This window comes from Saccopteryx bilineata, chromosome 6 (genome assembly GCF_036850765.1).
Source record: "Saccopteryx bilineata isolate mSacBil1 chromosome 6, mSacBil1_pri_phased_curated, whole genome shotgun sequence".
NCBI lineage: Eukaryota > Metazoa > Chordata > Mammalia > Chiroptera > Emballonuridae > Saccopteryx > Saccopteryx bilineata.
The window spans coordinates 73651115-73663546 of NC_089495.1; the positions used below are offsets into that span (position 1 = coordinate 73651115).

General features: G+C 42.9%; 1 protein-coding gene across 3 annotated transcripts; it reads right to left on the reverse strand.

Annotated features, from left to right (window-relative positions):
• Nucleotides 1-643: 643 nt before the first annotated feature.
• Nucleotides 644-8126, reverse strand: ACOD1 (aconitate decarboxylase 1). Of its 3 annotated transcripts, none has more exons than XM_066237623.1 (5): nt 8100-8126; nt 5830-5991; nt 5014-5103; nt 3544-3749; nt 644-2653 (listed from the first exon to the last, which is right to left on the reverse strand). In XM_066237623.1, the coding sequence occupies exons 1-5, from the start codon at nt 8109-8111 to the stop codon at nt 1675-1677; spliced, it is 1449 nt and encodes a 482-aa protein (XP_066093720.1). In that variant the 5' UTR covers nt 8112-8126; the 3' UTR covers nt 644-1674. The 3 variants fall into 3 exon arrangements, with proteins under 3 accessions (XP_066093720.1, XP_066093722.1, XP_066093721.1); XM_066237625.1 differs by lacking the exon at nt 8100-8126 and adding an exon at nt 7683-7769; XM_066237624.1 differs by lacking the exon at nt 5014-5103.
• Nucleotides 8127-12432: the final 4306 nt, after the last annotated feature.

A 12432-nucleotide genomic window follows, 5' to 3' on the forward strand; every position in this document is an offset into this window, starting at 1 on the left:
GTCGATGTTAATAAAGGTATAAAACATATTTTAAAATGAGTTCATAGCATTTAGTCCATTTACTGTTTTTGTAATGATACATATATTTGGATTATTTTCCTATAATTTTATATCTGTTCTGCCTTTTCTGTATTTCTTTACCCCCTCCATTCTTGCCTTCCTATGAATTTTTATTCTATTAACCTGGAAGTGATACATTCTACTGCTTTTTTGTAATGGTCACCCTAGAAATGTCAATCTGTAAACTTAAAAATCAAAGTCTAATAATTTTGCCCTTTTCTTGAACACCACGAGGAATTTAGAACATATTAAATATAATGCGCCCTTGCCGGTTGGCTCAGTGGTAGAGCGTCGGCCTGGCATGCAGAAGTCCCGGGTTCGATTCCCGGCCAGGGCAAACAGGAGAAGTGCCCATCTGCTTCTGCATCCCTCCCCCTCTCCTTCCTCTCTGTCTCTCTCTTCCCCTCCCACAGCCAAGGCTCCATTGGAACAAAGATGGCCCGGGTGCTGGGGATGGCTCCATGGCCGCTTCCTGAGGCGCTATAATGGCTCTGGTAGCAACAGAGCGACGCCCTGATGGGCAGAGCATTGCCCCCTGGGGGGCGTGCTGGGTGGATCACAGTCTGACTGCCTCCCGTTTCCAAACCCGTAAGACATTTTATTATTTGATATAGTCAATATTTATTTAATTATAGACATATACACTTTTTGTTGTTATTCTCTATTATATTTCAGACTCTTCATTATTCATTTCTCAAATATCTTTTTTTTGTAATGAAAGATGACATTGAAGTGGTTAAGAGCATGGCTTCTGGAGCCAAATGGCTTTGTTTTTTAGATTGCTTTTTATTTCTGCTTTAAAAAATAGAGAAACTAAGGCAGAAGGCTAACAATTTACATGCCCAGGATCACATCTAGTAAGTTACAGAGGCAGCATTTGAACCCACTAAGCCCTGGTATTTAAACCCAATAGCATCCCCTCTATTGTGGAGACATTCTAATAACTCAGAAATCTAGGCCCTGGCTGGTTGATTCAGTAGTACATGCAGCATCAGTCTGGCGTGTGGAAATACCGGGTTCGACTCCCATCAGGGCACACAGGAGAAATGACCATCTGCTTCTCCACCCCTCCCCCTTTATCTCCCCCTTCCCCTCCTGCACCCATTTCTTGAATGGTTTGAGCAAAGCTGGCCCCAAGCACTGAGTATGGCTCCATGGCCTCACCTCAGGTGCTAAAATAGTTGAGCAAAGGAGCAGCAGCCCAGACAGGCAGAGTATCGCCTGGTAGGGAGCTTGCTGGTGGATCCCAGTCGGGGTGCACACATAAGTCTGTCTCTACCTCCCTGCCTCTCAATTGAGGTTCATGAAGTTCATAAAAGTTCTCTGAAAAGATTGATTTTATAAGCAAATCACAGGTGACTTGAAATTCAGCTTTAAGAATGCTTATAAAATCCATTTCTCTTTGTTCTTGCATATATATTATCTTGCTATAGGTAACTGGATCAGGCCTGCCAACTTACAGGGCAAGACTCCTTCCATACATATCCAATTCTGTGTCTGCACTGCTCCACCAGGTTGCATTTATTTCTGGGCAGATCAAGAGCAGGCCTTTGATCTGTAAAGCAAAATCATTGAATTTCGCCAAATATAAAGTCGTTTCAATAGTGGTAAACCTCAGGAGAGATTGTATTGTGGGATTGTTAAATGCTGGATAGATTTTTGAACCATTCCTGGTGTAGAGGGTTCTTTTAGAAGTGTGGTTAACATAGAACAGTCCTCTAGGTCTTCCAGGTTGTCTACTATCTCTATAAGTCTTTCTACTGTATCACAGGACAGCATCCTGGAGACATTGGCTCTGAACTTGGCCTGTAGGTCCTCCTGGCTCAGTGGCTCCCTCCAGTGGCCGTAGAAGGTATCAGAGCGCTCCATGAAGGTGGCTCCGTCTTTGAGGGTGACACTTATCTCACAGTATAGTGTGTTGAAGCTTGGCAGGTTGTCCCGAGGGTGCTCCAGCTCCACCTTACAAAGCAACTCTCTCACCTGTGGCCTGTTGATCTGGTGTTTGTAGAATGATGGGACAGTGATGCTACCATCAAGCAGCATGGAACAGGCCACATACTGGAAGGAGTGACGGGCTTCATGTTCCGAGTCTGGGAAAGGCCGGTTTACATACTGGACATCTGGAATTCTGAGCACAATTCTCTCAATGTGGTCAATGGGAAGTGTGGCTCTGTCTGTCAGAAGGTGCTTTCTCACAGAAGCAGCTGTGTCTGCCACCCAGTGGGTGGCTAAATGTGCAGGGAAACGCTTGAAAGCCACATCCTGCTGGTCCAGGAGCCAAGTGTAAGAATCTGGGTTTGGAAGGACTTCTGGGGAATAGTTGGCATAGAAGGCCCCAAATCCTGTCTGCATGTCCAAGACTTGCTTGTTTCCTTGGAGATCCAGCATTGCCAGAAGAACAGCTTCTATCCCATGTCTGGCAGCATTGCCCATATGAAGAGGCTTGGTCTGAGTGGCAGCATTTGCCATGGGTGCCCCGCCATGAGAAACAGCAATAGCCAACGCCTCTTGGCACTTTGTCGTGCTGAGCCCTAAAATCTTGGATGCAGCAGCGGCACTACCCAAAGTTCCCACCACTGAGGGAGGGTGGAATCTGAAAAGCAAAAAAGCAAAACATTTGGAGATTTACATACCTCAGCCACCAGGAGGCAGTATGTGTAGTGATCAGGAGCTTAGATAAACGAGCCATGCTGCCTGGGTTTAAATCTCAATTCTTCCACTTATTAGCTCCATGATCTTGGGAAAGTTATTCAACTTTTCTGTACCTGTTTTCTCTCATATAAAAGAGTGATAATACTAGTATCTACCTCACAGGGTTTTGTGAGTTTTTAATGAATTCATATGCCTATAACAGTGCCTGAAACATGGTAATTCTTTATAAACGAGACTTTTACAGTTATTGGAGAAAAGCAAAAGTTGTTGCTGAATGTCTATGTAAGTAACTATAAAAATTAAGGGCCTTGTAGAAACTGTGAAAGTTTACTCAGTATTCCAATTCATGCCTCTCTTGCAGGCTGGACCACATAGCAAAATAAATATTGTATTGAAACATATGATACAGTCAACAGTTAACCACTTTTGGTCTATGGGTCGAACAGTCAGGCTTAGGATATTCTGAATGTTCTCATTAATCTGAGAAACCATAATAAATATCACAGTAGATTCTGCTTTGCCAGGATCAGGAATATTCAGAGTACCCACAGATGCCAGAATGACAAGAGTTACCCCAGGATGAGAGACCCCAATTTATTTCATGGTCCTGGTTGGCTTTCTAAACCCAAAAGAGATTTTTCATTAGGCCTTCTGAAGTCATACCTTTGATTATATGGTTTGATATGTGACTGGTGACCTGACTTATCTGTTAGCACTAATGTCAACATCTTCACCTGAACCAACCTTTACGTCAGAAAACTCTACAGAGGTAATGATTGACAGATGAAAGGAAATATGTCCATCTTTCCTTGGGGCAAATATTTTCCATACCTTTTTGGTATGTCATTGGCTTCCTTGGAGAAATTCATTAATCGGCCTTGCACTTCAATCCCAACATTGAAAGCAAGCAGTAGGTCAAGGCCAGAAAACTTTGGACTTGGAGGTAGGGCTTCTGATAAAGCCAGGAGCACAGGAAGGACAGCTCCAGAAGGGTGGGTGGCAGGATGCCACGTGTCATCAAAATCCATTGAGTGAATCTATATAAACAGACACACAACAACCAAAACCAAAAATATACTTCCCTGAATGTAATGGCTTTGGACAAGTAAGGGTTTAGTTTGGTAATAACCTTGTTTGAAGTGAGATTTTTAGATCTGATTCTCTGAAAATAAAACCTTTGAAGTGACTGTGATTCTTGGTCACATTGCTGGGCACTGGACAGGCTGGGCTGGGAGCAGCCAGTACTTTGGGGAGTAGATAGTGAGCCCCAAGGACCTTGGATGTTACCCAGATGAGCAGAACTCTCTGCCAAAGCCCCTGAAAGATCTATGTTCCTCTTATAAACAAAGCTGCGGAATTAGGTGGCTGCTCCTCCCACCCTCCTCCCCTTTTCTCCCCACCCTTCAAACAAGTCACACTAAAACTTCAATGTCATTTATTCCATATCAGGCCATATATTTTTATACCTCTTATAATTTTAAACTTATAGAAAAGTTGCAAGAACTGATGAACCGCAATTATATACTAAGCAATATTTTAAACGCATTATTTTCTGCTGTGAGGTTTTATTCCCCTTTCCCCTAGCCATTTGCTTTTCCCTTCTATGAGACAGTAATAACCAGAAGTTCATGTAAAAATACATTTTAATGTTTTTTTGGATGTGGCTGGTGCATTTTCCACTGCTTACTGGACATTTAATCCTGGATGCACCAGTGGGCTTGACTTTCAATATTCCAAGCTACTGTTCCCCCAAACCATAAATATATCTCAGAAATCCCAACACATTCATGTCCAGATTGTAACTTTTGTACTGCCTTTGAAACACAGAAAAAAAGCATAAAATTTGTTTGTCAAATGAGAGATGCTGATTTTTGGTTCAGAAAATATAGACACCATAAATCCATGATTACTTTCTCAGTAAATATTTGTTGAATGAATAAATGAATAAAAGGCTGGTTACTGGACAGAAAGTGGTACTGGCCACAACAAAAAGAATTTAAATGGAATCGATTCTGGATATTGGGTTTTATGTAATCTGCTATCTACAGTCAGAGTTCAGGGTTGAGAAACCTTAGGGGGCATTTCATTTAAATCCAGCTTAGTTCTTCTACTTCACAATTTATTTGGAAAGAATCCATTCTCTATTAAAATATAAAAACCACATAGGAGAGAGGGCAGGCCACTTCCACTCTATGAATGTCAATAGTAAAATATGGGAGTTGGGTGATTTCTGCGATATTTCCTGGCTCTGACAGTTACTATGCTTGTCTAACAGGTGAAAAGATACAGAAAGCTCCTTACAGCCACGCCGTTAACAAAAGCAGCATATGTCGGTGGCAGCCTGAAGGTGGGCCGACCCCAAACAGTGCTGGATATATTGGAACTGTAGATCTGGAACAAAAGAATAGCAATCAGGGAGCATAATATGCCAAGTTCCCATTTCTAGACTTTTTCTTCATCTTTGGAGGCATTACATTAGTTCTTATTTGAATCCTTTGTGCTACAGTAGATCAAAGCCTTAGTCATTGGAGTTTTCTCTTCCTTGTAGACCATATACAACTTTCTCCATGGAGTGAGAGAGATGCTATAGGTTGTCCAGACCATGATTCATAAGTGCTCCAGGAAGTAGAATTTACTCTTATTTTACTCCTGGAGGGTAAATACTGGGGAAGGTGAACTGTTTATATCAAGCACATCCTTTGGAAAGTGAATGCTACATCTCCACAGTACACACTCATTCTCCACTCAGAATGCTGGTCCAGCCTTTCCTCCAGAGACTCACAAAGTCTTAGCATGACAGATCATCTAGGGTAGGTGCTATTGCTTCTAAGACTCAGATAAAAAGTGCTTTCAGTCATGATAGTAATAAACTATGAGATATTACTAGTGTTTAGACTGGTCTTAAGATAATGACTTAGTAAGAGATACGGCTGAATATAGAATCTCAGAAAACAGAGCATAGAAAAGCATAAAACTGTACAACAATGCTATATACAGCAAGTACTATCTCTAAAATGAAGAGCAGAGCACTGGAAGCACACACGGCTCTGGGTACACTCAGGAGCAGGCATATGTGCACATTTGCTTTCATCTCGAAAGTAGACATTGACTTCTTACTTTACTGTATTCACTGGCTTTGCGAAACACTTCTGTGCTGGTTCCCAGGAACCCAACGCCCAGGGTATCCAGAATCATCCTCTTGCTCCTTTGGATGACATTATCTGTCAGGTGTCCCACTTTCAAGCCATGAATCACTCTGGCAAAACTTTCTGTGACAGACTGGAAAGAGAAGAGTGTTAGAACAGTGACATTCACTTTGTGTTTGCATACTTCCTTATATATTATATATGCAAACTTGAGGTACTTTTATGTAAAGAGTTTACTAGAAAGAACCCAGTTGATCAAATGAAGTTCAATTTTTAAAAAAATGATTTGTACTGAGCATCATAAGGAAAAAGCACGTGGAAATACACACTAGGCAGTTTCTTTCCTCAGTCAGGTTGAGGACACAGACCAGCGAGCAGAGGATGACTGCAGTGTGTGGTCCGGTGCTGGTGGAGGGAACCCAGAGAGTCAGCGGGGAGGCTGGGAAGGACATCTCGTCCATAAAGCAAAGCGGGCACACCCGGGTGGGGCAGGAGTGCATTCAGACCGCTGGCAACTGCCATTTTAAGTTCATGTCAGGTATTGTGCTAACCTTTTAAAATACAGTATCCATTTAATACCCACAAGTCTCTAGGTAGATATTTCTTGTAAGTCTTACTTTGCCGGTGAAGAGACCAAGACCAAGAAAGGTGAAATCACTAAGTTAACACGGGTTTTTCAATGGTGGGATCTGAACACAAAGCCCTGTGGGTCTAATGCCAAAACTGGTGCAGCTAGTTATTAAGCCCCTGTTTCTTGAAGTGTGGTCAGAGGAACTTCAGTAACACTTGGGGTTCTTGTTGAAGCTGAACATTTCTGGTCCCCACTCCAGACCTCCTGAATTAGACCCTCCCCAGCACTAGAAGCTTTGGAAGAATAGCACAGGATTCTATGTTTGCATTAAGATGTTCAGTGCATAGACAGAGACACAGAGATGCAATCAGTGACCAGCTGAAAGCCCTTCAACCTGACTACTGACTACCCACATTTTCAGTCTCCAGATTATCGAGTCAGGAAAACACTGCCATGTTCAAAGTTCATGGTCTGGCCACATTTTATGTCTCTGAAGCTTTGTTAAAGAGGTGAATGATCTGGAGTGGGAGAAGGCAGGAGGGAGGTCGCTGGGGGGAGAGAAAGGCTGCTGGCACAGAAGTTTCTGATTAAAAGAATGAATAACAACAACTTTGATTTTCATCCTGCTAAAAATCTGGGTAAACATATTTAGAGACAGAGAGAGGGAAGGATGAAAGAGAACTGGTTTGATGATTGCCAAGTAGAACAATTTCCAGTACTGGTTGGATTCCTTGTTCTAAGCAAACTGCCTCTTTTCAACCTCTCATCCCGCAACCTCTCATCACAGTTCCCACAGGAGGAGGCATTTAGTGATTGGTTGTTCATCTCTTCAGGGTTCGATCTGACCTGGGGGTGCCCGATGGGAAGACGTGTAGTCCTGGGGAGCAGGTGTTGGTGCGGCACCAGCATGAAGCCTGGAAGGTGATCGTGGCGATCATGCACATGACCCATTGTGCTAGTGACTTGTGAAAGTAGGTGTTTATAAAAAGTGTGGGGAACAATGGAGATCCCCTGACAACCACACCCATGTTGCAAGAGCAAATGCCCTCTTCTTGGGCCCTAAAGAAGGGAATGTGAGTAAATAAACATGCAGCTACCTAGCTGTCTGTAGACTTGTGCCCACCTATTTCTAAGATACTATGTTGGTCTTGACTTTCTCCTGCTATTTATGTCTCTTTTTAGTAAAATACTGTGATAATGTATAAAATGAGGCAAAACATGCAGTCATTTAATGAATATTCATAAGTTCTTACTATGATTCTGGCACTGTGCTAAGGTCTCTAGAATAGCAAACAAAAAGGTATGGTCCTTGCTGCAGAAAGCTTATCTTCTCTGTGGGACTAAGGACAGTAAACAGATGATTAGAAATGCGATCTGGCAATGCCAAAATTGACATATAACAAAACCTAGGAGGTTAAAATTCAATGAACTTAAAATGATTCATTTTCTTCCTAATTTTATACAACAGAATCATGTCTATTGTGGTAAAACAGTGATAGAAAACAGGATGCAGTTGATTAGATAGCCCCGAAGCTATGAGAAACAGTGAAGTGACATTTTTGAAGTAGAAGTAGGTAGCCCTTAAAAGGAGAGGGCAACCGAGGAAATGGAGAAAGGAGGAGGTAAGCTAGAAAACCAGTTTAAATAAAGCACATAAAATGTAACAATACCTTGAGCTTCATGGTCTAAAGAGGGACTTATCTCAGGAGTGAATCCAAGGAGTAAGTAGTTTTCTGTGTGATTGCCTTTTATACCCTTCACTCCTCTCAAACATTTTTTCTTTGTTCTGACCCTAAAATTTCTACCATTTCAACACTTCCCAACTAAGCTTATTTTGAGGAACCATAAGTCTCCAGGGAGGTAATGACCACAAAGAAGAATAGGAGCCCTGATGTAATTAAGTCTTGAGTAACCAGGAAAATGATTAACTGCACACTGGCTTTGGGTGGGCCAGCATATAGCTCTGCTAGTTGCTGCCTTTCCTCCCATTAGAACTCTCCTGCTTGGTTCGGAACTTTAGGGATGGTCTTTGGACATTAGTCCACCACATTTCCAGGCTGTTGACTTCCTGAATAAAGCAACCTTTCGTTTCCACCCAACACTTGTTCCTCAAGTATTGTCTTTCGAGCAGTGAGCAGTTGAACTTGGGATTTTCAGGAACAATATGTTAAAATTAGAAAAATATTCACTCCTTTAAGTATTACACTTCTAAAAACTTATCCTAAGGAAATAAGCATGGATGTATGAAAAGGTTGGCAAAAAAAAATAATAATAATAATTAATTAAATAAAATTTATAGCCTTGCTTATACAGTTAAAAACTGGAAACAATCAGGTTCTGGTAAGATGATGGAGTAGGTAGATGTTGCACCCATCTCCTCCTATGACTACATAAAAGTTATCACTAAATTATAGAATAATCAACCTGGATAACCTTCTGAAGACTAGCTTAACAGAATCCTCTAACAAAGCCTGTAAAGAAGAAGCCGTGTTGAGACTTATAGGAAGGGTGGAGACATGAAATGGGCTGGCCCTGTACTCAAGTGTGATTGTAGAGAATCCAGAGGGTTATCTCAACTGGAAAGGTTCCTCCAGAGACGCAAGAAGTCTCAGCCCTGTGCTGGGCTCCCCAGCCTGAAATGCCAGTGCCAGGAAGAGGAGGCCACATGTTTCGCCGTGAAAAGTACAGGTGAGATGGAAGGCTGCTGAAAACTCAGGCATCCTCTTAAAGGGTCAGCACAAAGAGTTTTCCTTACAGGTACTCACCTTGGGCTCTGGCAGAGGGACAGTGGCTTGGGTTGGGGGGGGGGGTGCCAGAGACATACAGAGGACAACGCTGGAGAGAGGGCCACCATTGTTCCTGTGTTGAGCCCTTGCCCAACATGACCAAATCTGAATCTACATTAGCCTTGTGACCTCTATTAGTTCCACCCTGATGACTGCCTGAAATCTGGCCCCACCACAAAAGTCCATATGCCCCAGGTGGGTGGCAGCTGGACTCCATGTAATCTGAGACTTTTGCTGAGTGACTTCAGGCCCAGCACTGGTGTCAAACCTGAGTCTGTATTAACCCGGTAAACAAGACTTGCCCCAGTTGTTGACTCTCTGAGACCCTGCCTCACCCAACTCACATTTTCCCCCAGCTCTTTCAGTGGCTAAGCCTTACAGGCAGCCAGCATGCAGGTCTCAGGCCTTAGGCCTTTTTTTTTAAAGTGTTTTGATTTTTTTTTATTAATTTTAATGGGATGACATTGATAAATTGGGGTACATATGTTCAGAGAAAACATCTCCAGGTTATTTTGACATTTGATTATGTTTCATACCCCTCACCCAAAGTCAAATTGTCTTTCGTCACCTTCTGTCTGGTTTTCTTTGTGCCCCTCCCCTTCCTCCACCCCTTTCTCTCCTCCCCCTTGTAACCATCACACTCTTGTTCATGTCTATGAGTCTCATTTTTATGTCCCATCTATGTATGGAATCATATTTGACAATATGTCTGATAAGGGGTTAATAACCAAAATTTATAAAGAACTTGTAAAACCCAACACCAGGAAGACAAACAATCCAATCCAAAAATGGGCAAAAGAAATGAATAGACACTTCTCCAAAGAGGACATACCGATGGCCAATAGGCATATGAAAAAATGCTCAACATCACTAATCATTAGAGAAATGCAAATTAAAACCACAATGAGATATCACCTCACACCAGTCAGAATGGTGTTCATCAAAACAACACAGAATAAGTGCTGGCCAGGCCTTAGGCCTTTTGTTGACAGACTGCAGGCCTGGTACTGGTGGCAGCCAAAAGCCTTGGTTTGCTACGTACGTAGCCCCTCCATGTGCATGCAGGCCCAGCAAATGTGGATTGCTTTGTAGCTCCTAACAGGTAACCCCAGGCCAGTTAGTGGCAACATCTGACATGACCTATACTAGGAGTCCCATCTAAGCCACCCCCAGACCAACACACCTGGTGGCTGGCTTCATACACAACAAGGCACCATGCAATTAGCTCCACAAGCACACACACACAAAGGGCTATCTCATCAGTCAGCAGAGCCCACTGGGATGAATAGCAGCACTCTGTAAGATTCAGTCATTGTGGCCAATCTACACAGCCTGCCAGCGTGAGGGTCAATGCCATGCACTGATGTGCCAACAGTGTAAGAATCCATGGGAGTCCGAAAGACCAGAGTAACAGGCTTTATTGAAAGGAAGAGAGGAACGCTGCCGGGCACTTCTCCCGGGAGAAGAGCATCGGTTACAGACTAGGGGCGAGTTATATAGTGTTTGGGAGAACCTGAGGGGATACTGAGGCAAAAGCCCTGGTATGTCCAGAATGCTCCTCCTTGGGGGGCTTCGAGCATGTGAGTGTTGAATCAAAAGTCCTGGTGTGTCCGGAGCCCCTCCTTGGGGCGGCCTCTCAGCTTTTTTGGAATTCCTCTGTCTCAGGGTCAATAGTCCAGTAAGGGTGAGGACTGACAGATAAGCGGAACATCAAGAGAGCAGTTTGGAATGTACAAATCTATCATTTCTCAACTCTGTGGTTACATATAAAAGAAAGGCAGTTATTAATTTTATAATATATGGTAAGGGGTGATGAGGAGAAAGAGGAGAAAAAAATGGAAAATTATTTCTTCTTCTGGAGAGAACTCAAGAAGGGAACCTTGCCAAGCCAAGTCCCTCATTCAGTTAAGGAGGTTGTCAATTTCCATGCTGTAAGGTCTGAACCAGGTGATGTCTCTGAAAACCTGAGTGAGGAAGTAAAAAAAAATTTTGCGAGGTAATAATTGTTAGTTGCTTGCTGCTAGTGCCAAGTGAACAGAGTGACATGGTGATACATGGTCTCTTGGATAAGCCTCATGAGACGTGCTGGTCTGGTTCCTCTCGAATGGGAGGACATTGTGGAGATTTTAAGAGACAGAAAACCTGTTGGTATAAGTTTTTTTAGAAGGACTGAATATGTGTGGTTTAAAAGGAAGGGGGTTTGGAGAACATTCAGGAGGGAACTTCTTGGGCTGATGGGCGGCTTCTTCCTGCTGTCATCCCTACCTATTTGATATTTCCCTCATGAAGTTCTCCTTGGGGTACTGGGAAATAGTGTAGGAGCATTTGATTGTAGGTAATCCTAGAGATTTCTCTCATTCGGGCCTGTACGAACCTGATAAAGAAAGAGGCAGGTATTTGGAGATTAGCAATGCAGAGATTGGCCTGACCTGTGGTGGCGCAGTGGATAAAGCGTCAACCTGGAAATGCTGAGGTCGCCAGTTCGAAACCCTGCGCTTGCCTGGTCAAGGCACATATGGGAGTTGATGCTTCCAGCTCCTCCCCCCTGTCTCTCTCTCTCCTCTCTCTCTCCCTCTCTCTCTCCTCTCTAAAATGAATAAATAAAATTAAAAAAAAAAAAAAGCAATGCAGAGATAAGGAGGGTTGTATAGGGGTGTGTGTGTGTGTGTGTGTGTGTGTGTGTGTGTGTGTGTGTGTGAAAGTTCTTCCATGGAAAAGTCAGAGATATTTTTTCCTGGCAGCCCTGGAGAGAGCAGTTAGCTTGAGCTAAAGAAATGTTTCATGTCCATTTGTAGGCTCTTCTTCAGCCAAGAAGACCCAGCGATCTTGTCCCCTTACTATGTGAATAGTAAAAAGACAGATAAGCATTAGGGGGTGATTGTTATTAATTCTCCTAGTTCTTCAGGGATATGGGAGAGCTTTAGGGTTCGGGGACCTGTAAGGGTTGAAAAATAGGATTTAGGAGTTTTGCTGATATAGGGTTTCAGATATTTCTGTTTTGCGAGGGCAGGTTTCAGGGTTGATGTGTAGGGTTAGGTAGATTTTTCCAGTTTTCTGATTGGCAAAGGTCTGCATGTGGTTCTGTAAGAAACTAGTGAACAAACATAAGAGGCAGGGTTTAAAAGTTAGAAAAGTAAATAGGAGAGTGAGTGGACCAATGAAAGGCAATAGTAAGATGCCCAGTTTGTGTGAAACCACTGATTTCATATGTACAAAT

What these genes read in the sequence shown, in the direction of transcription:
- ACOD1 (XM_066237623.1), bottom strand. An exon ending in AAGCCAGTGAATACAGTAAA is followed by an intron (nt 5,104 to 5,829) that starts GTAAGAAGTCAA and finishes CTTTTGTTCCAG; the next exon opens with ATCTACAGTTCCAATATATC. An exon ending in GCCAATGACATACCAAAAAG is followed by an intron (nt 2,654 to 3,543) that starts GTATGGAAAATA and finishes TTTGCTTTTCAG; the next exon opens with ATTCCACCCTCCCTCAGTGG.